The 26184-nt window shown below is 39.7% G+C and overlaps 1 protein-coding gene across 6 annotated transcripts in view; it reads right to left on the bottom strand.

Moving 5' to 3' along the window:
* Positions 1–2011: 2011 nt before the first annotated feature.
* LOC120516555 (spectrin beta chain, non-erythrocytic 1) overlaps positions 2012–26184 on the bottom strand; it is a 256791-nt gene continuing 232618 nt past the window's right edge. For all 6 annotated transcript variants that reach the window (XM_039738310.1, XM_039738308.1, XM_039738311.1 and 3 more), the window contains 4 exons: positions 22569–22620; positions 8283–8497; positions 7169–7318; positions 2012–3048 (listed from right to left, as the gene is read on the bottom strand). In XM_039738310.1, coding sequence (XP_039594244.1) covers positions 2765–3048; positions 7169–7318; positions 8283–8497; positions 22569–22620 — 701 coding nt within the window. In that variant the 3' untranslated portion in view covers positions 2012–2764. The remainder of the gene's footprint in view (positions 3049–7168; positions 7319–8282; positions 8498–22568; positions 22621–26184) is intronic.

Below are 26184 nucleotides of genomic sequence, written 5' to 3'. Positions count from 1 at the left end.
ATGTCACAACTCAAACAATTCAGGTAGCTTTCTTTCATCTGAATAGCTTGTAGTGGAACTCACAAGAAAACTCAGATTTACAGTCTATCTGAGATAATGTCAATGCAGCATTACTTAAAGAGTTTCAGGACCAGGTCAGCCTACTTTTTTTGAGTTTCATGGCCCAGATTTCGCGACAGTATTTAGGAGAGGGGGTTACATTAATCAAAAGTGCACAACAAATATCAGACAGAAAATAATGAAGGCACTCATATCACTGAAAAGCATTTATTTCGTTTGTTGAAAATGATATACACAGCACTCTCCAAAAATACAAACGTCTGTAAGTCAGGCTACAACACAGATAGTGGGAAAATACAACGAGATTTCAATACAGAAAGGTTATTGTATAAATCAGCTAGTAGTGGGATGGTGATGACAAAGACGTCTGGGAGCATGACATACTGGAAGATGGGCTCTCCATGTCACGTAACAGCACTTTTAGTCTTGAGAGAATGAGGCAGATTGTTTATGCAGCCAGATTGAAAGTTGAAACCCAAAGCAGTTCATCTTATAAAATTGTTAAAATACCAAAAATTCAGGAAACATTAAGTGTTTTGTGTTTATTTGAGTCTGCTATTATTAAAAAATATCATAAAGTGCTCCAGGCACTGGACATATCTGCAGATGACTGTCCTGGAGGTCCAACTCTGTCTTGTGTTACCACCATTCCACAGCCATTCCTTGAGTATTTCACTTTTCACTTCTAGTTGCGCTTTCGCTTGCTATTAAAGTGCCAGGACCTGCGACTGAAAGTCAGCCCCTTCGAAACGGGGGAGATGTGGTCCGGTGGACTTAGACAAGGTCCAGACAGGCACATAAACAAAGGAGCAAAAAACTAAGTCAGAATCAGAAACAAATGAGGTGTCACAACCTGCACTTAAAGGGCAAATGTCAACTGGGAATTGAACAACTGAATGGAAGCAGGAAACCAGAGATTTGCTGAAAAGAAAAATATGCAATGTTAGCCCTAAAACCAGGTGCTAAGTGGTTGCCAGCATCCACTTTCAATGTCAGGAACTGATGAGCTTCAAGTGATGACGCCACCAGGTAACAGGAAATAGTGCCTGTGAACTGGGCCATAGCCAATCTCATTCTGTAGTTACGATAACCAGACCCTCACTGTGATACCATAACACAAAGGACTGGCTCAGCAAGCACATCAGTGAAAGACACTTCAATAAATAAGCCCTGCAAACAAGACGCGGCACCCCACAGTTACGATGTTCTAAATCATTTTTAATTCAAAGCAAATTACTCCTCACACATCCCAGACTGACGTGATTCTCTGCAATATTTTGAATTATTTGAAAGGAATACTCCACTCAAAAATAATATTTTTTTTCATATGTTACTTACACCTTGTAGTTTGTAACGATAGCAAAGAAAAGTTTAATCTCACGTTTTCATGCAGAATGGAGAGAAAAAATATTCTGATATAGTGGAGGATGGCGACCCATGCTGCACATTGGCAGATGATCTGAAAAACGTCCATGGAATACTAACACTACTTGTGCTGCATAATCCACATGTCTGTTGCCCAGTCATATGCTTCAAACGTGCAAACCACAGGCACTTTTTTGCTAAAATATTATTAACAGTTACCTCTGGAAAAAGAAGCATATTGTGCTTTTGAACTGAAGACCCACCTTTGTCATTCATTGGTCAAGAGTCCTGTCTAAAATTCAGAGAGGAATGTGTTTTCCTGTTTACAATGTATGTTGCTTTTCCAGAAGTTACTGTTAATTAATAATACCAGGCTTAGGCTTCATTATGTCATAAGCCTTTTTCTCTTATTCTGCCTAACAATACCAGATTAAAAGTTTTTCTTGGCCATCACTACAAACTACATGGTATAAGTAACTTATAAAAAAGAATCAATTTTGGATGGAGTATTCCTTTATTACATCTCACATATTTAAATCATTATTTTATTTAATCTTTTGTGGTCATTTTGATTTTTTACGGGAGCTGCTGTTATTTATACGTGCTATGGCCACGGATCATGTGACCTACAACATCATGACAGCGATGCTATAAAGAATGGCAGCACACAGCTCATGATGGCCACGTTTTTGGATTTTCCAAATACTCATGGGTATACTTTAATTTTTCACTTCTTGAATTTAGATTTAGAATTCTGAAATTGATCACAAAATTATTCAATGTATATTGAATTATCACATAATGTCTTAATTTTTTGTAACACCAACCCCCAAAAAAACCCACTGTCCTCTGAATTGGAGTTCTGGGTGATGAATTCTTACACCATCATTTAATTTTTCATTTGTAGTCATTTGTCTCTGATGAGGAGAAATAAAGCAGCATATATTTTCCAGTAATTGAACTAAACAAATGAAGAACGTAGAAAAATGAACTGCTTTATGTATGCAATGCCCTAAACACCTTGTAGAATCTCTGATCTGTAAGTGACAAAGGATAAAGAGAAGGATGTGGTGATAAAGAAAGTGAGGGTGACTGGTAAAAATCAAGCCCGCTAGCTTCATTGGTCAGTATGTACAATACGCTATACATCTCAAAGTGTACTGGTAGAACACCTCTGTGGTCAGGACGCCTAATGCACAACACCAAGATCAGCCACATAATCTACTGCCTTAACCATACTTAATATGAACGAAAAATTACAAATGCGCTCTGCGCATAGTACAATTTGTACGCAAAACAAAACCGCAACTGCAATTTACAAATGTTCTTGTTTTCAACGTTACTCTTTTTTCCCAAAAAACTTCTTAAAGACAGATTTGTTTCTTGCTCTTGGGAGACTCCCATAATTCCTGTTGCTGGGTCTGTGCAGGTGAAACTCTGGGTGCCATTCAGGCAGATGGACCTCCTGCGGCACTGCTTGTGGGGGGCTGTTCAGGATTGTCTGGCACTGTCTGCTAGGCACCTCAGTTAAATGGTCTCCAATGAAAAGCGTTACTGAGTAACTGGAACCTCCCTCAGCTTTCCCAAAAGGCATGGAAACAGGAGTTATTTTTTGGTAAGCAGCTGAAAAAGAAAAAAAAAATTTAATAAGAAGGTTTGGTCATGTGGTGCGGTGATACAGCTCGCATGAAGTTTGCAAGTTGTCCATACAGTATGTTCTTTCTTTGGCAACTTCTGTTTCCTCACACATCCCAAAGACATGCAGTTTAGGTGACCCTAAGTCTCTGAATTGACCTGGTGGGTATTTGCATCATACATCAGTGTGCCCTGTGCTGGAGTGCTGCATCATCCAGTGTTAGTTCATGCCACTTGTGGGACTGCTTTGACTCTCAAAGAAATGGAAAAGCATGTTTCTGAAAATTTAACAGATGAAAACAAATGCCACCAAGGCCTTGTAGCTGTCACTTTGATTCAATTTAAAGCCCACATCCACTTTTCAGCCTACTGTACTGTGCCTACAAATATAAGTAGAGGTAAAGCTACACATAACAGTAAAAATAAAAAACAAAATTACAAATACAGGAAGTATAAATCCCAATGCATGAACATAAAAATATATATCTCACATATTAGAGAGCAGGCCAACTGGTCCCCTAAATCATTTTGTAGATACATCGGCATCAAAGTGCAGGCAAACATCAAGGAAAAGATGGCAAAGGCCTGACCTGATCTGTCCACTGGAGGAGGCTTACTTCAGCCACCTTGGCTTTCACCAAGGATTTCAAGAACCCTGTGCTGGCTAAAAGGCTGATAGATACTTGGGTCACAAATTCAAATCTGGCCTGCTGTACCTTCCAAATGGAACAGGCTTGTATTTCCACAGGAGACATTGATCTTCCAGGTTTGATTGAGTAGCATCCTGTGCAGGCTGAACGTCTCCATGGACAGACTAAATTGTATTTACAGTCCAGCGAATGATGCTGATTTACCGTAAAAGACGTGAGATTACATTTCCTGGCTGATGAAATGTCATTTGAGATGTACAGAAATTCAAGTAAAGCCCAAAATGCTTCCTATATTCAAATTAACATTCTTTCACCGTTTGCACAATGATAGGAAATGGGCCTGTTTGCTTGTGAAAAGAATGACCGCAGAGCTGCTATGAATACATTTCTCAGAAAACAAGTCAGATGTATCAGGATAAAAACCTGATTTAAGAGTAAAAATAGTAATCTTACAGATTTTGAATGTATCCTCATAGGGAATATGTTCAAATCAAGTGGTAGCAAGAACCAAGTGTGAATCCTTGCAGAAGTTTATAGCCATAAATTAAAATATTGATGCGCTGCAAATGAAAACGTGTCCCACACTGGCTTACTGAGTATTGAGCATACTTATCAGACATATATAAAAATCACATAAAGTACAGAAAGTTAGCTATATAAAGAATCAGAATCTCCTGCCCAGTCACGTTTTGTGTGAAGGTTGTGCATTCTCCCTGTGCCCACATTAAATGGCTTGTTTAGGGGCTCTACCCTTTCCAGTCTGACATCCCAAAGACGTGTTAATATGAAAATCCAAATACTCCCTGAATTAAAATGCGCAACGTGTTTGGTTACTGGATTGTCTTTAGCACAGTCTGGATAGACTTGTTCTTTGTGCTACTCTGTATTTGAACTGCCCATGAGTAAGTAGTTAGATGGCCTACCTACCTAACATACACTATATGGCCAAAAGTTTCTGGACACCTGACTATCACACCTACCTGTATATGAGCTTGTTGGACATCCCATATTAAAACCATGGGGTATTAACATGGAGTTGGCCCTTCTTTGCAGCTATAAAAGCCTCCTCTCTTCTGGGGGAGGCTTTCTGCAAGATTTTGGAGTGTGTCTCTGGGAATTTGTGTCCTTTCAGCCAAAAGAACATTTCTGAGGTCAGGTACTGATACTGGACAAGATGACATGGCTCACAATCACTTGTTTAGTTTATCCCATAGGTGTTCAGTAGAGTTGAGGCCAGGCTCTGTGCAGGCCACTCGATGTCTTTATGGATTTGGCATTGTTCACAGTCATGAAGCAGCAGAACAGAGCTTTCCCCAGATTGTTTCCACAAAGTTGGAAGCACATAAGTGTCTAAAATGTCTTTGTATGCTGCAGCATTAACTGTGCCCTTCACTGGAAGTAAGCAGGCTACTTAAACTCTGACAAACAGTGCCAGATTATTATGCCTCCTCCTCCAACTTTATAGTAGGTATTATGCAGTCCGGAAAATATCGTTCTCCTGGCTAGATTGGTCCATCTGACTTCCACATAATGAAGTGGGATTCATTGGTACAGAGAAGACTTTTCCACTGCTCCATAGTTCAATGGTGATGTGCTTAAAATCACTTCAGCTGACACCTGGCACTTCACATAGTGATCTTAGGGTTGTGTGCAGTGGCTCTGCCATGAAAACACATTTCATGAAGCTCCTAATGCATAGTTCTTAAGCTGATGTTGCTTCCAGAGGTAGATGGGTACTCTGTTGCGAGTGCACCAGAGGATAGACGAATTGTATGTCTTATGACCTTCAGCACTCTCTGTGTTTGTGTGATCTATAACTTCATAGTTCAGCTTCTGTTGCTCTTAGATGCCTTCTACATCACACTATTAGAACCTACAGCTGGCTAGATCTTGATGCCATGTTTAAAGTAACTGAGCTCTTCAGAATGACCCAATCAACTGCCAATGTTTGTCAGTTTTAGATTACATGGCTATGTGCTTGAATTGATGCATCTTTCAACAATGAAACACCTGAAATCAATAATTTGGACTGGTATCCACATGCTTTTGGCCATCTAGTGTACTTCCACATTTATCCATCCATGTTAGGAACTGTGGACTATGGCCGGCAGTTTATCCCGGTCAAGACCTCCAAGCTGCCAGATGGAGTCTTTCCTGCAATGTGGAGATGCCCCGAATTGCAGCAGGGCATCATGGACTTTGGAGTTTTAATACACAGACTTGCTGGATTACGTCGGGGCCACCAGGGGACGCTGCAGGGAGGCACAGAGACGTTTATTTTCCATACAGCCTGGAAGTACATCCCGGTCACATGGTTGGAAGAAATAAAGTGCTTCTGGGCTGATGAAGAAAAGGAGTTTTCACCTGACCCAGAAGTGCTGGATAGTCACATGGACTGAGGGGTCAGAAGCACGTCCGGGTCAAGGACTATTTAAAGGACTGTGGGAGATCCTAGGGTTGAGCTGAGCTGGGTGGAAGGGTGGCAACGCGTCTGGGAGTGGTGGAGGATTATTGATTACTGTAGTGTGTATTGTGTATGAGTATTGTGGAGAGGAGGGTGCTTTGTGCACTGAAAATTAAGAAAAAGTCAACTTATTGGACTTTTACCTGGTGTCTGGCGTATAGTCTGAGGGTTCAAGGGGACGACAGCACCCCCTATCTGTCACAAAACTTATATCAGGATGACAGACATAATATTTCAGTTTATTTATCCTTTTGTCATATTTTCTGGAAAATGGGTGCTAGAAAGCATCAATCTCATGTCTATTTGTTTTAACAGTACGTCAGTGCACAGTGAACCGATTTAAATTACTCTTTCAGCAAATTATTTTTTCAGGAAATTAAAAACACCATTTTCAACTTGACAGTGATATGAAGTGTATAGGACAAAATGAAGGCACAAACTCCTGTGTTTTATTAGAATGTGCACTAGGTGTTTCTCTTCTGATACAATGGGGTTCATGTGTTTTCCGTGGCAGTTGTTAGAACCTTACCCCCATCTTTGATTTATTTCACTATTTTATGTACTAATCAATATCTGAGCCTGCTTATGCAATGACAGGGTTGCATAAAGTCAGAGTCTATCAGATGTAAGACTAGATACGGCAGGATACCAGGCAGAGATGATTCTATCTCCATAATGGTGAGATAGTCTAATGTAAACTACCTAGACTAAAATAGAGTTGCTGTGATTGGATGTGGCTGACTAATTTAATGCATAAAAACACAATTCTACAGAAGTACACGTTTAATTTAGCAGGCTTACTTGATGGTGGAGCCACAGGCTATGTGTGAGGCTAAGGTGCAGAAACAGCCTGTTGCCATTTATTCATATAAAGTTAATGACAAATCTGTCTTCATCCAATGGCAATAAATGAAAGCCAAAATATTTTGCTCCTAAATTGTCATGTAGTCTTTTTGATATTTCAATCACACTATTTCAAAAGTAAAGGAGGTACCTGAGGTAAAGGAATGTGAGCGTCGTTTGTTTATCATCAGATCTGTGTCAATGTCAGCATAGTACTCTTCCTCTGGCAGATGACACGTTTCTTTGCTTCGCTGAGATAGCTTCTGTTTCATGGCTTGGCGTAAGGACCCATAATAATCACCTTATAGGGAAAATAAATACAGTGAGTGTGAAAGGTGCATTTTGACCAGATGTTGCCACAGAAGTGGAAGCTCATGCAACCCCCAGCCTCTTAGTGCCACTTTTTATTTTTTTTTGAAAATGTAATTTCACAGGAAATCTGGTATTCCAACAGCAAAACATGGCTGGCAGTGCAAATCCAGGTTAGAGTGCATTACTTGGAAGGAGGCATATCATAAATGTAAAACAAAAGAAAAATTAAAAGAAAAGACAGAGTTGATAAATAGTGAATATCAAAAACAAGATGAAGAAAATCACTACACTTCTTCTTCTTCTTTCGGCTGCTCCCGTTAGAGGTCACCACAGCGGATCAACTTCTTCCATATCTTTCATTGCATTTGTATTTACAGTAGGTTTTACACAACAGCGGAAAAAAACCCTAAAATGCCCTGAGGATCTGGATGTTTGTGATATGTTGCAATGAACATTTCTACTTACATTTTGTAGCTTTTACGTTTGTTTTTCCAGGCACAGTTTCAGAGTAGAATTATAGTGCACCAGGGAGTGATACCATGTCAAAGTATCTTGATTTTCCAGCAGGATACCCTCTGTATTGAGCTAGCATGCTATGTTAGCGTTCTACTGCTCTATGCCCAGGACAATGGTTTCCTCCCACAGATCAAAATGTATGTTTGTGTGTGTGAGAGATATAGTGTACCCTACACTGCATTTGTGTCCAATTCTGGATGTGATCCTATCTTACAATGGCTAATTTTGAGTTATAACCCAACTCTTCACAATCCCAACCAAAAAAGGCAATGCTGAAAGTTGAGATTTGGATGTTAGTGAAGGACCTTCCAAAATAGAATTAACATTTGAGGACTCCTTGTTCGCACTGTCCTTAATAATACTGAGTTTTATTTTAATTCTAAAAAAAAAAAAAAAATTATCAGATGTTAAATTATCAGATCAGATGTTCCGTTTACCTTGATGGCTTCTGTCAGTAGACAGAGGTGTCGAGAGTTCTTGCATGTGGCTGCCCAAGCAGCTTGGCAATCTGACATTTTCTCTTGTTAGAACTGTAATCTCTTTAGCCCTTGATGAGACTGCTAAACTCTGCTCTGGAAAAGATGAATTGCTGCTTTCCTGAGGAACAGAAGACGTGGAGCTGCTTGCATAGCTTTCAATTGACTTGACATCTCTGAAAAGTGAAAAGAGAAGTACGCCTGTCATCGCCATGGTCATTAGGATTCAGTCTATAGTTGTCAATCTGAAAGCTAATCTAGAAATCGCAATTTATGGATTGAGGATGCATTCTAATATGCATCAGTTAAAAGTTGACACCCTCTAATCATTGCCAGATTTCAGTATCAAGACAATGATTAAGCAGTATTATTTGTTATGATAAGAACATTGTTAATAAACTTAAGAAATTAACCAATGTCATAGGCAAACAAATTCCAATTCCCGATCCTCCTTTCATGTAGCAACGATCTCTGCAAAAACTTACCTTGGCCAGAATACAAGGCCATCAGAGGACACAAGTCTTGTACACTCTCACAACAAGACAATTTATAATAAATAGATAGATAGATAGATAGATAGATAGATAGATAGATAGATAGATAGATAGATAGATAGATAGATAGATACTTTATTAATCCCAAGGTGAATAATAGCTTGACATAAAATACACCTAATATGACAGTGCATATAGAAAACCCACATGAACATGGGAGAACATGCAAACTCACTAAAGCCTGTTTTAATCACTGTGTCACTTCTCCACCTCATGTTGTTTCATAAAAAAGGAAAGAAAATAATATAATGAATATTGTGGTTGCTGAATCATTGGTACCAGTGTGATAATTGGTCATGTGAGCAAGGTAATTGAAGGCACAAGAGGGCGACATGAGAAAGGGGCAAAGCTCCTACAAATGATGGGGAAGCTTGCAATGGCAGGAATAATGCATGTCATCATGCCTGTGAAGAGGAAAGGGGCAATACCAGAGTTAGTATACCCTGCATGTTCACTGAATGAGCACTGCCTTGCTGAAAGCCATCACACCATCCAACCTGAAGAGCTGAAGTGCCAAGGAAACTCAATGATAGACAAGAAACCCGACCTTATTCCTGCTGGAGCAGAGACACTTTTTTTGATGATTTTGATGTGGTGACTTCACTGATGTTTGTTTCAAGAAGTTAAATTAGCCATAAAATTTAAGCTAAATGCCTATATTCTCTTTAATGCTCATGTATTTTATTCTCAGATGTGTATTTTTGCGGTGTGTTTAGTTGTTTTTGAGCTACCATTAAAGGAACTTTGCTTTTCAGGGAGCATGTGTCTTTCACAAAATACACCAGGTGGAAAGGGGTTCAAATCTCATATAAATAGGCTCAGTGAGGATTTAGGTGTTGAAGCTGTTTGCTCCTGTTTGATACCTTTTGTGCTCCCTTTGTTTATCCCACCCATTTGTTATCTTTACATAAAATTAGCTGTTTTAGGTAATTTTGGCTTCTTTATCATTATTCTGGTTAAAACTTTAAGAACCCTGTCTATATGTCTATATTATTGAGTGTTATGCCAAGCCAGGGGTAGACAAGATTTGTGATGTGATCTGGAGGCACTTTTAATGGCTGTGGCCCAAGCCTTGCAAAGCAAGTATCAACCAATCTCAAGTGCTCTTCGATTGGATGAATGAGAATACAGTTATAAATTATGAATATAAATAAGAGTGATGGAAGATGTACTCGCCCTGTCCAGGGATTATTCCTGCTTTGTGTCCTATGCTTGCTGGGATAGGCTCCAGCTCCCCTGTGTCTCTACTTAGGATAAAACGGGTTTAGAAAATGGATGGATGGAAGATGTACTGCTAAAAAATACATTTTCCTTAGTCACACAGCTGTATTTCAGGTTTCAGGACAGGGGATATTAGTCAGATGCAGGTATCATGCAGAGCTTACTTCACAGAATTTGTGATCCTTGTATTCCTACTTTAATTCTTTTAAACTTAAAAAGGAATATTTGAACATGCAAGTACAATGAGAAAGATGGTGTCTCACTGAGTATGAAATCTTCATAGTGTACCCCCTCATCTCTCCCATGGACACGCTTCACAGTATGCAGTTATACAATCTTTTACTAATTGTACGTCAAGTGGAAAAGAAATAGTGTTTTAAAAATAAATGAATAGGAAAAATGACAATGTAGAGAAATGATTATAACTGCACCCTTCCTGGTCACTTTTCAGAGTTTGTATGTTCTCCCTGTAACTAAATAGGCTTACTAAAGTATTTCCCATTTCTCCCACATACCACAAACTTGTCTATTAGGATTAACAGCAGTTGTACATTGGTGCAGTGTGAGTGTAGATGCCTTGTTATGAGTTGGTATGTGCTCCTGACTTGGATATCCCCAGCATGTTGCTATAGATAGAGGTTTGGAAAATAAAAGGGCAAGGAGATAATATGATACCATTGAGGGTTTGTATGAGTGTGAGAAGAATCGGCACTTTACTCAACATCAATTCTTGCTTGCCCTTTTCCTTGAAACTGATGAACAGGACCTAGACCTGGGTTGACAATGATGGCTATTTGCTCTCTAATTGAACCTTTCTAATTCTCCTTTCACATGTTGTCTGCTTCTGACTGCATCCATCATTAGTATGCAACAACTATTATGGGACCCCCACATGATAAGAAATGTGGAGAAATGAAAGTGGACGTACCCTCCAACATTATATTACAAATAATGTAAAAACCATTTAGTTTGAATATTATGAAATGTTTTTTTAGCGCATTTTCTGCTTATCTGACCTATTGCCTCTCCCTGACTATGATTTTGCCTTGTGGAAAGTGCATTTTTTATTTTTACTAGCTCATGACCTTTTTCTGTTATGGCTCCTATCCCTGCTACTCCCTACATACTTCAACATAATCTGCTATTTACATACATTCCACACAATGACTGCTGCTTTATGCCCTGCCAATATGCCGTCTGGCCTGAATGGTCATGGGAAATTGGCATGTCACACATGAATGGCAGGCCTGTGTGGATATGGCAGATTGACTGGGAAGTGAACATCTAAAACAGCTAGGATGTTGAGATGTTTCGCTTCTAAATGCTTCCATCCCTCAAATCTACTCACTTACCCAAACAGAGGCGACAGCAGGGATGAAGATGTTTCACTGGAAACAGCAAGTCATCAGTGCCAAAAGACTGTCCTGAAACGGCTGTATATATTTTTTTGGAAACAACTAATGAAGCAATAGTACTTTAGCAGCTGTCTTTGAAAGAAGCTGGCAAACTGCTGAAAATGGCAACTTCCCAAAAAAAAGTTTTGTAAATGGGGTCTTTTCTGGGAAAAAATAAATAAATAAAATCAGCCATGATTTCCCCTCATTTTATAATGCTTCCAAGTGTGATGGAAACACAACTAAAGAATACGTCCTGAATGAAAGGATTTCTGGTCACTTTGTCAAAATTACTGTAAGAGATAATGTCCACAATAAGGAAAGGCTGATCCCCTGATATGACTGATGACCCATAGCATAACTGCTGACAACAAGCAGCAACAATCGGGATTACTGAAACAAAGGTCTGATGAAATTTCAAGATGACTGCCTATACAGGGTGACATTTTTTTCTAAAATAGGTATTCCAATTTCCTATATCACCAAGATACGAATTTGAGGTTAAAAGTTGAGTCTAATTAAGCCTGGTATGAGCGAGTGTTAGATAAAGTGAGCTAAGGGAAGAACTGACGTCTCCTGTCCGTGTTGGCTTTTGACTTCTGTGGCTTCAGCTTGCTTTGGCCTTTGTAAAGGAGATAGGACAGTCAACAGAGGGATGTCTTATTTTTGGGGGCTCAAAGGCACCCCAGTTAATATAGAGTATTTAAACAAACAATAAAAATGTGTAGCCTGGATTTGCTAACTTGGGGTTCTATGTGTGGTGAGTGGCTGGGGCTGCTGCCCAGCTGGGATGCCCAGGAGGACCGGAGGAGGGCTTGCGCTTTCTCCAGACCATGATGGGGCGATTGCCCTGGTTGCTTTGGGGACCACGGGTACAGAGCTTTGAAGCTCAACCCTGTGGGGGCCCGTGGTCACCGCCAAGGGGCGCCCCGGTGCCTTTGGAGCCCTGGACCTCAGCACTTCTGCCACACCCGAAAGTGCTGGGGGGAAGAGGACCGGGGACACCCGGAGTGCTTCCGGGTGCACAGCCGGCATTTATGCCACACAGGGGAGTGCCGGCGGAAGAGCGTCGGGAAGCACATCCGGGTGATTGTAAAAGGGGCCGCCTCCCTTCATTCGATGGCTGGAGTTGGGTGGAAGAGGACAGAGCTCGGAGGAGAGGAGTGGAGGCGGACCAGAGACAGAGAAAGGCATTGTGTGAAAGGCCAGGACTTAACGGGTGATTGGTGCTGCGGCACTGGGTTGTGTGTTCACTATTGTATATAATATTGTAAATAAACGTGTGTAGTGCTAAAACATCATGTCTACATGTCTGTGTCCAGGCTGTTCCCCACATATGTAATGGGAAATGTCTTGGGAGTATTAGAAAGTCAGGCCATGTTTCCAGACCAACATAAAGGCGTCTCCAGCATCTTTGAAATGTGGGAGGAAGAAAAAAACAAGAGAAAATCCTAGGCGATCTAAAGAAAAGTCTGCAAACTTAATATCAACAGCGACCAGGCCAGGATTTAAAACCAGGGCTCTGGAGATGCAGTGCTGTTCATCAGTCATGCAAATGTCAGCCATCAGTTGCAAGCAGTAGTCTGTAAAAACTCTATTAATTTACTAGCTGACCGAAGGGGTAATGACTAGAACTCTAAGTGAGAAGTTTCAAAATAACCATTTACTGTACGATTGATTTAGAGCATACTGGACCCTCGGTGGGGCTGCAAACTACAGTAGGTACATTTTGTATAGATGCAGGATAACTCTTTAATATCAAGCTTGATTTAGTCAAACTACTTAATTGCATCTGAAGGAAATAAAATATGTGGTCCACCAACTGGTGTGACCATGAGCAACTCACGTAACCTGACTGGGCTCCAAATGGAAAACCAAAAGAAATATAACCAATTGAATGTTAATAAATGTTATAAGTCAGATTGGCTAAAGGCGTCAGCCAAACAAGTAAATGTAAACGTATTATACACACCGTCTACAAGACTACTACTTTCCTCTGCAAATGGCTGGCCACAGCCACGCACAGAGACGTGTAGGCATTGTTTTGTTTTTTTGTCTGGAAGTGAATTTTGTAAGACTAGTATCTGTGCTGAATGGCATGTTAGTGCAGTGGGTAATGCTACTTCTTTACAGATCGAGATTTCTGGGTTCAGATGATACGCACAACCATTGTGCTTGTGGAGTTTGTGACTATCTGGGTTTTCCTCTGGTTACTTCTCCTTCCACAGCCCCAGAGATGTGCATGTTATCCTGACTGAGAACTCTAATCTGGCTCACTGCGAGTGTGGGTTTGTGCATGAGTAGGCCCTGCAATGTCCTGTTGCCCAATCCAGAAGTGTCGTTGAATAGGCTATGATAAACTTGAAATGAATTAAACATCTTTGAGAACATGTATCATTTCTTTTATGCTGGCTTCCCACCCAAGGTCTGCCCATGCATTATAACAGGTACTGGCACAGAGTAGGCCTTAGGTGTTCACTAAACTAAACTAGAGTAAGCAGGTTTGACAATTGATGGATGAATGCATTTGTCATTGGCCATCTTATTTTCTCTGGTGTGCCCAAGGACAAATTTGTGGCATCATACAAAAATGTCCCTGGCTGAAGAACTCCTCTCAAGAGATGTTTAGACTTGCATTGACTCCTAATTATTATAAGGCCGTGTGATTCTGACCTAAATTCTAGATTCACCTCTTCATCCCATACTCCTAAAATCTATTCCTGGAATTATCAGGGACCACAATGTATGCTCCAGTCAACCTCATGCTCTTTATTTTTATATAGCTGTGTTTATTTTAACAAAGACTGCAAGGGAGTTAATGCTTGCTTCATTAGCTTATAGTAATTCAATGTTTAAAATTATCATGGAGGAAAATCAAGGACAACAAACTCCTCTCAGATACTGCCCTGGAAGCCAAAAACAGATCAGTCACTAAGATGAACTTTCAAAGTTGAATCTAAATTAATAAGATATAGGAGGATGCAGGGAATGAAGCCATTGTTGAACACTGCATAACTGGTGTGTCAATCAATTAATACCAAAATATAAAAGTATAGCAGAAAGATTATGGTAAGGACAAAATCATGCAAGTGAAGAAAAAACAGACAATCCAAAGGGAAAAAAAACAAAGAAGGGGACTCGTGAATATGTTTAAGATATCTAATTAAAAATGTTTAGAAGTGTGCGTTGATCACATAATATGCTGTGTGTTGCCAGGAGGGATAACAGCAGAGAGGATTTGTGAAGTGACTATCGTATATTATAAGCTGGAATGGTGGTGAAATAGTTGACAGCTTAGTAAAATTTCATCACCTTCCTTTTTTTTATAGTAAACTGCAAAACTTAATGTCTAGTGATATAAGTGAAGAAAGCTACATAGTAAAATAATGCCTATATACATCGGACTTCCAATACGACTCGGAGTCCTGCCATGTGCTAAAGTTCGCTGACGACACTGCTATGGTGGGCTGCATCAGGAGTGGGCAGGAGAAGGAATATGGGAACCAAATCAAGGACTTTGTTAAATGGTGTGACTCAAACCCCCTACACCTGAACACCAGCAAAACCAAGGAGCTGGTGGTGGATTTTAGGAGGACCAGGCCCCTCATGGACCCCGTGATAATCAGAGGTGACTGTGTGCAGAGGGTACAGACCCATAAATACCTGGGAGTGCAGCTGGATGATAAATTGGACTGGACTGCCGATACTGATGCTCTGTGTAAGAGAGGACAGAGCCAACTATACTTCCTTAGAAGGTTGGCGCCCTTCAACATCTGCAATAAGATGCTGCAGATGTTCTTTCAGACGGTTGTGGCGAGCGCCCTCTTCTACGCGGTGGTGTGCTGGGGAGGTAGCATAAAGAAAAGGGACGCCTCACGCCTGGACAAACTGGTGAGGAAGGCAGGCTCTATTGTAGGCACAGAGCTGGACAGTTTGACATCCATGGCAGAGCGACGGGCACTGAGCAGACTCCTGTCAATCATGGAGAATCCACTACATCCACTGAACAGGATCATCTCCAGGCAGAGGAGCAGCTTCAGCGACAAACTGCTGTCACCGTCCTGCTCCACTGACAGACTGAGGAGACCCCACAATATGTGACTCTTCAATTCCACCTGGCGGGGTAAACGTTAATATTATACAAAGTTATTGTCTGTTATAACTGTATTTTTAATAGTCTTTAATTTAATATTGTTCTTTATGTATGCTGCTGCTGGAGTATGTGAATTTCCCCTTGGGATTAATAACGTATCTATCTTTAGGATTGATTATCTATCTATCTATCTATCTATCTATCTATCTATCTATCTATCTATCTATCTATCTATCCATCTACTCAAAGGACTAAAACTATCCAGGTAAAGTGTCACAAAATGTGCAACGGCTGAATGTCTAGCAGAACCTGATTCACCTCTTGTTGTCCCATAGCCACTTCAGTCACTGTAGATGAATTGCATTCATACAAAAATAAATGTTTTATCTCTCAGGGGTGGGGATCGATCTGTTCTTAACTCAATTTTTCTTTTTGTAAAATCTTGATTGCTTTGTATGGATTGTAATAAAATTAATAAAAAAAAAAAAAATGTTTTAGAAAAGTTGTACAAACTATTTACGTTGGAGTATCAACAGAGTACCAATAAACTAATGTGGGCAGCTCTGGCTTAAAGGGTAGTGCTGCTGCCTCACAGCTTCAGGAGACTTTGTCTGCCTCTCACTGTTATAGTTCACACAGGGTTTCCCCCTTTCTGGTGGACAAATGCTGTTTTTATGCTTAATTTGTCCATCACCTTTGATACCAGTGTTGATTATTTAGTTTCTTTATGCCAGTGTGTATTGTGTTATGCTCCTTGTGTTTTGTGGGTGGTTTTCCAAGAGGTGAGGCCGCCTGCCCATCACTGCCCACAGCCCTATAAAGGCAGAGGGTATCTCACAGTATCTCGTTTCACTTCATTGAAATGCTATAAGGAGTGGGATTTTGCTGTGCTTTTTGCTTATTGTGATTCTCAGGATTTTGAACAAGTTGCTTGCTGTTTTTTCACTTTGCCTCTGAATATCGGTATTGGGACTTGTCTGCTTTCGATTTGCTCTTGTGCTATAGTCAACTCCTTTTTGCCTCTTATGCTCAAAGGAGTTTTGATTTTGTGCCTCTGGGAATTTTTGAAAATAAACCAAAATGTTATTTATAAAGATTCTGTGTTTGCCCTGTCAATACCCGGGTTTTGACCAATTTACCACTTCTACTGGTCATTTTTGAGAGATATTTTGAGACTGCTTGTGCTGAGTAATCCCCAGTTAACAACACTCACTTAATCCCAAAGACATGTATTTTATGTCAACTGTTGACTGCAAATTAGCCTAGTATACTGTATGTTAGTGGTTGAGTACTTGACAGTGCCCCGCTGTGTACTGGAATGCTGTTCAGTGTTTGGTCTTGACTTTTGCCCAATGGTTCATGAATATTAAATTTACTTTGCCCCCGAGATCTTAAAACTGGATTATGTAGATGTGTAAAATTTACAGATGGCTACTGTACACAGTGTGGTTTAGTGAATAAGGTGTCAGACTGTAAAGCAAATTATGGCAGTGCCAGTAAAATACATGGATGTGACGTAATGGATCTAAAATACTGGGGATACTTTGCTGAGCATTTTAAAAGACGTTTGTTGCCCTCTAGCGGACACAGAGTGAAAACACAAATAACCTGACACTATGCACAGTAAAGTTTGATTTTCTTTTGGAGTTAGTTGTCCCGTTATCATTTAAGCTAGAACTGGTATCAGAAATGTTTATGTCAGAATACTAACTAGTGTAAGTGCCAGGCATCCTGGGAAGCCAGAATGGAAAGACAGTGATGGACTGGCATCCTGTACAGTATGGGTATGGGACCCTTAGCAGGATGGTAGGACAAAACAAAACAGCAGTGGGCAAATGCTGCTATTCTGGAATACGTTTATTTTCATCTACTAGATGGCAGCATTCCAGGACCTCAGTAACCATGTGGGTACATGGCAGGGCATGATGGGAGTTGTTGTGTCATGATCTAGCCCCTAGTCTCTCTTCTGTTTCTTTTTCCGGTTTCTTTGTGGTGGTGGCCTACTCAAAGCATCATGCTCCAACATTGATGGACTGAAAGCCAGAAGTCTACGTGACCATCATCATCAAGTCCTTCTGTGAGAACCCTAAATACAAAGAGAACTGTTTGATTTATGTGAGGTAGAATGCCCAGAGGGGACTGGGAGGTCTAATGGTCTGGAATCCCTGCAGATTTAATTTTTTTTCTCCGGCCATCTGGAGTTTTTTTTTTGTTTTTTCTGTCCACCCTGGCCATCGGACCTTACTTATTCTATGTTAATTAATTAATTATTTTATTTTCTTACTGTCTTTTATTTTTCTATTCTTCATTATGTAAAGCACTTTGACTTACATTTTTGTGTATGAAAATGTGCTATATGAATAAATGTTGTTGTTGTTGTAGCCCTGCTGGGTCCCATGGGTGCTGCACGGATTCATGATCCCTGTTTTTCGGGGCTTCCACTTGAACCAGAAGTGCTTCCATCAGGTTGTGCCCTTGCACCATAAGTACTTCCAGGTCTGACGTAAAATGAAGCCATCCAGCCTCCTCCAGTGGAATCAGAGTCTGGAGGAAGGAAGGCAACACTCACTGGACGGAGGTGGACAAGGAAGGAAGAAGAATTGTGCTTGTAATTTCTTGCACAACCTTTGCGAGCAATCTTTGTGAGGTATTTTTTAAATTAAAAACCTCTGTTTTGAACCTGTGACTGTATTTGTGCACTTACTGTTCCCTAGTGGCTAGGACTGCGTTATAGAGAGACTGAGAAAAGCTTTAATGCATAGATATAATCAAATGTACTTGTTATCTTCCCTCATCGCAAGATTAACATAGTAAGCAGTTTAGAAACTTTAAATTGGCTTTTTATGATCAGGATTATTTGTCCATGTGTGTGCTCTACTGTCAACTGCTCCGAGTCTCACAGTACCAGATGTATATATTATATGTCTGGTGACAACCGTGAATGAAACTGAATTAAATGTGAGGAGGAACAATTAGATAGATAGCTGACTGTGACATTTTTAAGCTAACTGAGTGCTTCACAAAGGTGAAACTCAAGCCAGGGGTTGTGATTTAAACAGCAAAACGTAAAGGTGCTCTTGTCAGCATCATCTTGCTGATAGAAAACTAGTTAGTTACGACGGTACAACCACCTGTAGCTGAAATTCTCCCAGAACAAACCCTGTTGATCATATAAAGTGTGTTGTGTATGCAGAGACCACATTGCAGATATTATACACCAGCATAACTTGTTGCAAGAGAAGAACCAAATTATATTTCAGCATTTGAAGACATACCTGGACTTGAGGTAAAAGTGAATGATAGTACACGTCTGGTCCTGCAAGACTAGACTAGTTCTCATCCAGTACAGACTTTGGCTTTGCAACTGATGCTGCCAGGATAACCTCTGTCTCCATTAAACCCTGAATGTGAATAAGCGAGGTCAGAAATGGATGGATGAATGTGTCTGAGCAACTTTTGTGGTGATATAGGGGCTAGAAATTGAAAAAAAATTTTTCACATTGTGTGATGGAGAGATACTTGTTATGCCTTCTGGTATGATGCATAAGCCTTGATTTTCTTTCAGGACTCAGTTGTATCTCCAGGCTTTAAAGTCAAATAACAAATTTAATATACTGTATTGCCAGCTTAGATCTAAGCTGGCAATACAGTATATTAAATTTGTCATTTGACTTTAAAGCCAAATATTATTGCTAAGTGGCTAACAATGAACTAGTGTATGTATTGTGGCCTTGTGGCTCTGGCAGTGGACTGTATCCCAAGTTATGATTTGTAAGACACTTTGAATAAAAGTGTCAACCAAATGCATAAATGTCACAATGTCTCTGGCGATGCTGATATCACAACCTTTAGTAGTCATTTGCTGCCCTCTGGTGGAGATGTAGTGACAAAGCAGTCTGGCACAGTACATAACATACTGTACAGAGGTTGATTACAAAGCCTCCACCAGCCTAGTACTTCAATATGTGTGCAATGAATTTAAGCATCAATACACGTTTTAACAGTTTAGCACCAAGTATTCATCTTATAGTCCTTCCTGATAACCTATTGTAGCCTACTGAGTAAGGCACTGCACTGTCAAGTCAAATGAAGTTTATTGGACCGATCTTGTGTTATGTTACATGCTGTAGTACAGAGACAAGCCAAGCAAAATGACACCTTTTATTGGTTAACTAAGAGGATTACAATATGCAAGCTTTCGAGGCAACTCAGGCCCCTTCTTCAGGCAAGATGGGTCCTGAGTTGCCTTAAAAGCTTGCATATTGTAATCTTTTTAGTTAGTCGATAAAAAGTGTCATTTTGCTTGGCTTTTCTCTACATTCATAATGGCTAACACGGTACAACACCCTTTACTACATGCTGTAGTACATATATGCACTGTTGCAAACTCCCTCCAGATACAGTTTTGGGACTTCTGCACTTTAATTTACTGTATAATTCTAACAAACATCTTGCTGTTATGAGTCTGTCTGTTAGAACCCGCACTATAACAGATGCATAGATATTTTTCTTCTGGTCAACAAGCTGTTAACTTCATGTTACTGTTTCTGCTTCTATCTCTGCTCATTCTATCCTCATTGCTACATGTTTTGTACAGAAAACTCCTGCACTGAAAATTTGACCTTAGATTTTTTTATTTATTCTTTTTATATCGTGTTGCACTGTTGTCCTAGAGAGATATCATTTAATCTCTGCAGTGTACTCTGTATATGGCAGGATGACAAAGCTGACTTCACTTATTGTTTGACATGCATGTTACATAGTGAACAAAGTGCAAAGAACTTTTTACTGATATGTTTGCTAAGAACAATTAACAATTCAATGCCAACAAAAGACACACAGAAATGGTTTAACTGATGACTCCAAACTAGCTCTGTGAGTGTGCCCTGTGATGGAATTGTGCTCCATCCAGGCTTAGTTCTTTAATTTCACCTGATACTGACTGGATTAAGATCCATTTCCATATGTACACCCAAAATGAATAGCTCTACACTAAATTGGAGTCATCATTTAATCTAACTGACATCTTTAGCATGTGGGAACAAACTAGGGGTTGTACGGTAAAATATAAACACTGTAATTAAAGACAGTGATTGGACAGGAAAATTAAGTCAGATTCCTGAAGCTAGGAGACAGCACTACTAACTAGCAGTCATAACGTATCCACCAAAAAGAAAGCAATATAAGTAATAATCCCACCATGCCTTTATCCATACTCTTTTATTTCATCACAGGCTTTGTAATGGCTGGAGCCTATTCCAGTAGCAGCAGGCTGCAGACAGGATGCAGCCCTAGGTAGAATTGTGGCCATCAGAGCAAATGCTCAGTTAACTACCAGGGGAAAACCTACACAAGCAGGACGGAGAACTTGAAAGCTCCATGAAATGCCAGGAAGTAAATCTACTGTGAGTACCTATAGCCGAGAGACAACAGTAGTACCTGCTGCATCTCCATACCACCGAGGTAGTGAATTAATTCATTTACTTTTTAAACATTCTTATTCCATTGCAGACTGTAGAGCCTGAAGCCCATCAAGGAAGCCCATCAAGGAGACACGATGTGCAAAGCAGGAAAAAGACTTGGATGGGATGCCAGTCAATCATAGGAAAAAATCACTGAGCTATTGATCAACCTAATCAATGTCTCTTTTAGATGTGGAAAATAACACAATGCTGACAAAATGATACAATAATACACTGAAAACATTTACACTGTACACAGAGAGCACCCCGGCTAGGGTCAAGCTTTGGTGTCAACCACCTGCTAGTCATTTCAGATTATAATAAAAAATGTTTTTAAAGAAAATAACAATAGAGTCAACTCTTAACTTTGCTATTCAATATATCTTAAACTACAGTTGATCAGTTCATTCTTTATGGGTTGTATTTTTGTCATATTTGTTTTACACTTTCTTTACAGAACATCAGAAAGTCAAACACATTCAACACACTGTGTCTCTCTTATATCTTAGCAAGCTTGCGTCTTGCATTGATTTTCTTTTACACTGAAACATTAAAGGAATACTCCACCCAAAATTATATTTTTTTATACATTATGTACCCCAGGCAGATTTTAGTGATGGCTAAAAAAAAAATGTTATCTCATGTTTTCATACCAAATGTAGACAAAAAAGTTTATGATGTAATGGAATGGAATGATGACCAGTTCTGTGTAACGGCATATATATAAAATGTGAAAAATGTCCCTAGACAAGAAATGGTCACGTAACTAGTGTCACATAATGCGCATATCCATTATCCATCCATATGCTCATAATTTACAAAATACACATAGTTTTTGCTGAAGTACTATCAATACTTAATTCCAGAAAACTCAGCATAGAAGATAAAACCAAAAACACCAACTCCCATAATACTGTGCATGCAGACATGACATATTAGAAATTTTCTTGGCTATCACTACAGACTACACGGGGTAAGCAACATAAAAAATATCATTTTTCAGGTGGAGTGTTAAGAGCATAGATTAAATGGTTTATAGAAGAAGTTAAATTAATATTTTAAACGTTGAATCCAGGTACATTTATAGTTATAATACTTAATGTCACAGCCTAACAATTATAACAGTTCAGAACAAATTAGCCTTCAATCCATTTTTTCATTGTTCCAGTAAATACCCGCTGGGTTTTCACAGCTCTTCCTGGGAACAATTAACACAAAGATGGAACCAATCTGGGGTACAATGCTATTCTACTGCAGTCTAGTTGCCATTTAACCTCATAGCCTGTGCTTGAACTTTGGTAGGAAACCAGTTGAAATCTATGGGAACAGAAGGAAATGTACAAATTCCATATGCAAGGCTAAGACTGAACTGGAATCCAGGTACAGTGTGGCACAACATCACTATGCCGCCTAGAATAGTCCTTAAAGCTTAAATTATTGTTTTGCACCCTGAAGGAATGCATCAGTGCTATGAGGTTGTTTTCAATTTATTTATGTAAAGAAGTAAGATTACTGTCACTTACGCTGTAGCTAAGCATCCAGTTATAGGCCGAGAGGAATCCATCAGGCAGACACCTAGAAGAAAATATTATTGTTAAAATAAACATTAGGTTCAGATTGGTCAGCAGTGTCTCAGAACAAAAGCTAAAGACTGACCAGGCTGGAAATCTAGTTGCTGACTTACAGACAGTTTCTGGACAGAACCACGGTGATAAACCTAAATCCTACCAGCCTCAACTTTGCTGTTAGTAAATAATATGACACACATTTATGCAAACAACAGAGACAAGTACATTGTTACATTATTAATGAACAATTACTTGAGAATTTGATATACAGTTACACATGATGAGCTTGTTTCTCTTTGGCTGCATCTTAAGGTATGTCATACTGTCTCACAATTGTATGTGCAGCCACAAATGTAGAGAAAAGTTCGGCATTTTTAAGCTGTAATTAGAAGGGACACATATGCAGCCTGAGTTATTGTGAACTGGTATATTACAGATTGAGTATCCCTAATGCAAAGTTTACAAATCTGAAACTGAAACCCCTGTTGTTCAGTTTTGATGACAGTGTAGGAGTCGATGTAAGTTTGAAAGAATTGGGAGCTATGTTCATGAAAAGTATGAATTGTAAAATATGCATTCAAAGTAACCAATGTGTCACAACCCATCAAATGGAGGTGAGAATGACTGCCTTTAAGACAGCTGATATCTAACAGCTGCGGTGGGCTGGTGCCCTGCCCAGGGTTTGTTTCCTGCCTTGTGCCCTGTGTTGGCTGGGATTGGCTCCAGCAGACCCCCGTGACCCAGTAGTTAGGATATAGCGGGTTGGATAATGGATGGATATCTAACAGCCATAGAAGATTCAGATTTCAGTACTCAAAAGCACCTGAATCAGGAAATCTGCCTAACAACACCAGTGGAAGCACGGACAAGGCTGGATAGCATGCACTTTCTGATGGTATGTCTATACAAATATCTAAAGTTAACATTACTGTCTAACTGAAAAGCAAACATGCCATGCCAGAATATAGCTGCAGTGCTTTAGCACGCAGTATATACATAGACCACAATGCTTATCTAAACTCGCCTTCCTATTGTTATGCATCTAGTGAAGCAACAGTCAAAATGACAGAAAGATACCAAAGCAGACAGAAACACATCTCAAATGCGTAGAACAGTGGTTTACGTATGATTGTGTCACTGCGCTCCTTTTTCTTCTTCTTTCAGCTGCTTCCGTTGTGGGCTGCCACAGCGGATCATCTTTTTCCATCTCTTTATCTCCTCTTTATCTTGTTCTGTCACACCCATCACCTGCATGTCCTCTCTCACCACATCCATAAACCTTCTCTTAGACCTTCCTCTTTTCCTCTTCCCTGGCAGCTCTATCCTTAACATCCTTCTCTGAATATACTCAGCATCTCTCCTCTGCACATGTCCAAACCAACGCAATCTCACCTCTCTGACTTTGTCTCCCAACCGTCCAACTTGAGCTGATCCTCTAATGTACTCATTCCTAGTCCTGTCCATCCTCGTCACATCCAATGAAAATCGTAACATCTTTAACTCTGCTACCTCCAGCTCTGAATATTTAAATTAATTGTTAAGTTTCAGTCACCTTGTTCTAATGAGATTCAGAATGGATTAAAGCTATTTTAGCTTTTTGTTTTCTCACAGTGTTGAATTTTCGACATTCTCCTCTGTGGCCTGATGCACATGAACCTGGAGCACAACCCTTAGTGACATCTGATTATTCAGGTCAGCTCCCATTCTTGGCTTAAAATCTCTCTTGATCTGAGGTGAGTGAGTGAGTTAAATACAAGTCTTTAGAAATCAATTATTTGATGCTGTCCACAGCTAACAAATCAATACATTAAATAACAGCTTCTCCAGTACAATTTACATATGGAGGATAATGATCTGTTTGGCTCTCCTTCATCATTTTCTGGCAAAAGAATAGCAAGCGCAAAGCCAGTCACTGGCAGGCAGTAAGCACGAAGGTGACACGTTTCAAAAAACATTCCATGTAAAAAAATATTTAGTACGGAAAAATGAATTAATCAATTGATCTTTTGAATTAAAAATTAATGTGGATCTGTTCTGTATAATATTGATAGTCTGTGTATACAAAATAAGGTGGCAGTGGAGTTGTTGTTAGCACTGCCACCGTGCAGCACCAGAGAATTGGGCTTAGATGCTGCAGTGAACTTTGTTGGCATGAATCTGTTTTGAAATTTATTTGTAGGAGTCAAGAAGGCCTCTAATAAATATGGTAGTATATTTTCAGTCTCACTAACTGAATAAAGACATTGCTGGAGAGGGTTCTAATATAGCCCAACTGTATGCAGGCATATCATTTGGTAATCTCTTAAAGAAAGAACAGAAACAGCTGTTAGCCAATTAGAAATCATTAGAGTAATTGCTGCGTTTTCCATTAGATGGCACCCTATGTCAGCTTGCTTCAAAACAGGCCTGCATTGAGGTACTTTTAAATGAGATGGCACAGAGACAATTTTAAATAGAAAAATCATTCTGACTTTAGCTGAAAGACAGATATTCAGGAAAGCATGCATTTATACATTAACATTTTTCAATGTGCTTTAAATGTGATGTTAAGTGTTTAAATTTTACTGTGAAAATTAATGTCTTTATTTAAAGATTCTAAAGGCTTTTAGATTACATTTTCTTTTCACTTTATTTATTGTGCTAAAGGCAAATCTATTTTTTTGTATTTGAATTAAAATGTTCTTTTGGGTTTATTAAACTTTGAAATTTTCCCGGTGCCAAATATTTTCATTTAAACAGCACAATACAAATACACTAAGTATCCTTGATCACACTGCACTTGACCTTTGCACTCTAACAGAGTTGTGCTTGAGCTCCTGATTTGTTGCTTTGCTTCTGTTTAAACAGAATTCCGCAAGAGATTACACATACAGTTATGTGAAAAAAGTAAGCTCATCCTGTGATATTTTTGTTTTCTTTTTTAAAATATGTGAACATAACAAAATCTGATTTTCAATTTAACAGTATCTTTAGAGGACGACACAGTGGCGCAGTGTTAGCATTGGTGCCTCACATTTAGGAGACCAGAGTAGCATGTTCTCCCCGTGTCTGCGTGGGTTTCCTCTGGTTTCTCCCACTGTCCAAAGACATGCAGGTTAGGTGAACTGGTAATGCTAAATTGGCCCTAGTGTGTGCTTGGTGGGTGTGTGTGTGTGTGTTTGCCCTACAATGGATTGGCCCCCTATCCAGAGTTCGATCTCGCTTTGTGTCCTATGCTAGATGGGATAGACTCCAGCTGCCAACACTCCTCCAATAAAGCCTAACCCAAGACCCAAGGCCTTGGTCTGGATTAGGAAATGGCAGTATCTTTAAACAAAGGTAATTGAAAAATGAACAGATATATCATTTCTATCTGTGGAAAAAATAAATCCACCCTTGGCTCTGAAAGCTGGCATCGTCTCCTCAAGTTGGCATTCCTTAGAACTGTCTAGCAGTCTTTGACATTGACTTTGAGAAAATTTTCTCACTCCTCCATGCAGACGTCTGTGCAATGTTTGAGTGGTGCCTTGCATCCACAGCCTGTTTCAAATCCCCCCTGCAGGATTTTAGATGGGATTCAGATCAGGACTTT

This window comes from Polypterus senegalus, chromosome 16 (genome assembly GCF_016835505.1).
Source record: "Polypterus senegalus isolate Bchr_013 chromosome 16, ASM1683550v1, whole genome shotgun sequence".
NCBI classification, from domain to species: Eukaryota; Metazoa; Chordata; class Cladistia; order Polypteriformes; family Polypteridae; genus Polypterus; species Polypterus senegalus.
The sequence above is the reverse complement of the archived record's forward strand: the minus strand, read 5'-3'. Positions and strand labels throughout refer to the sequence as shown.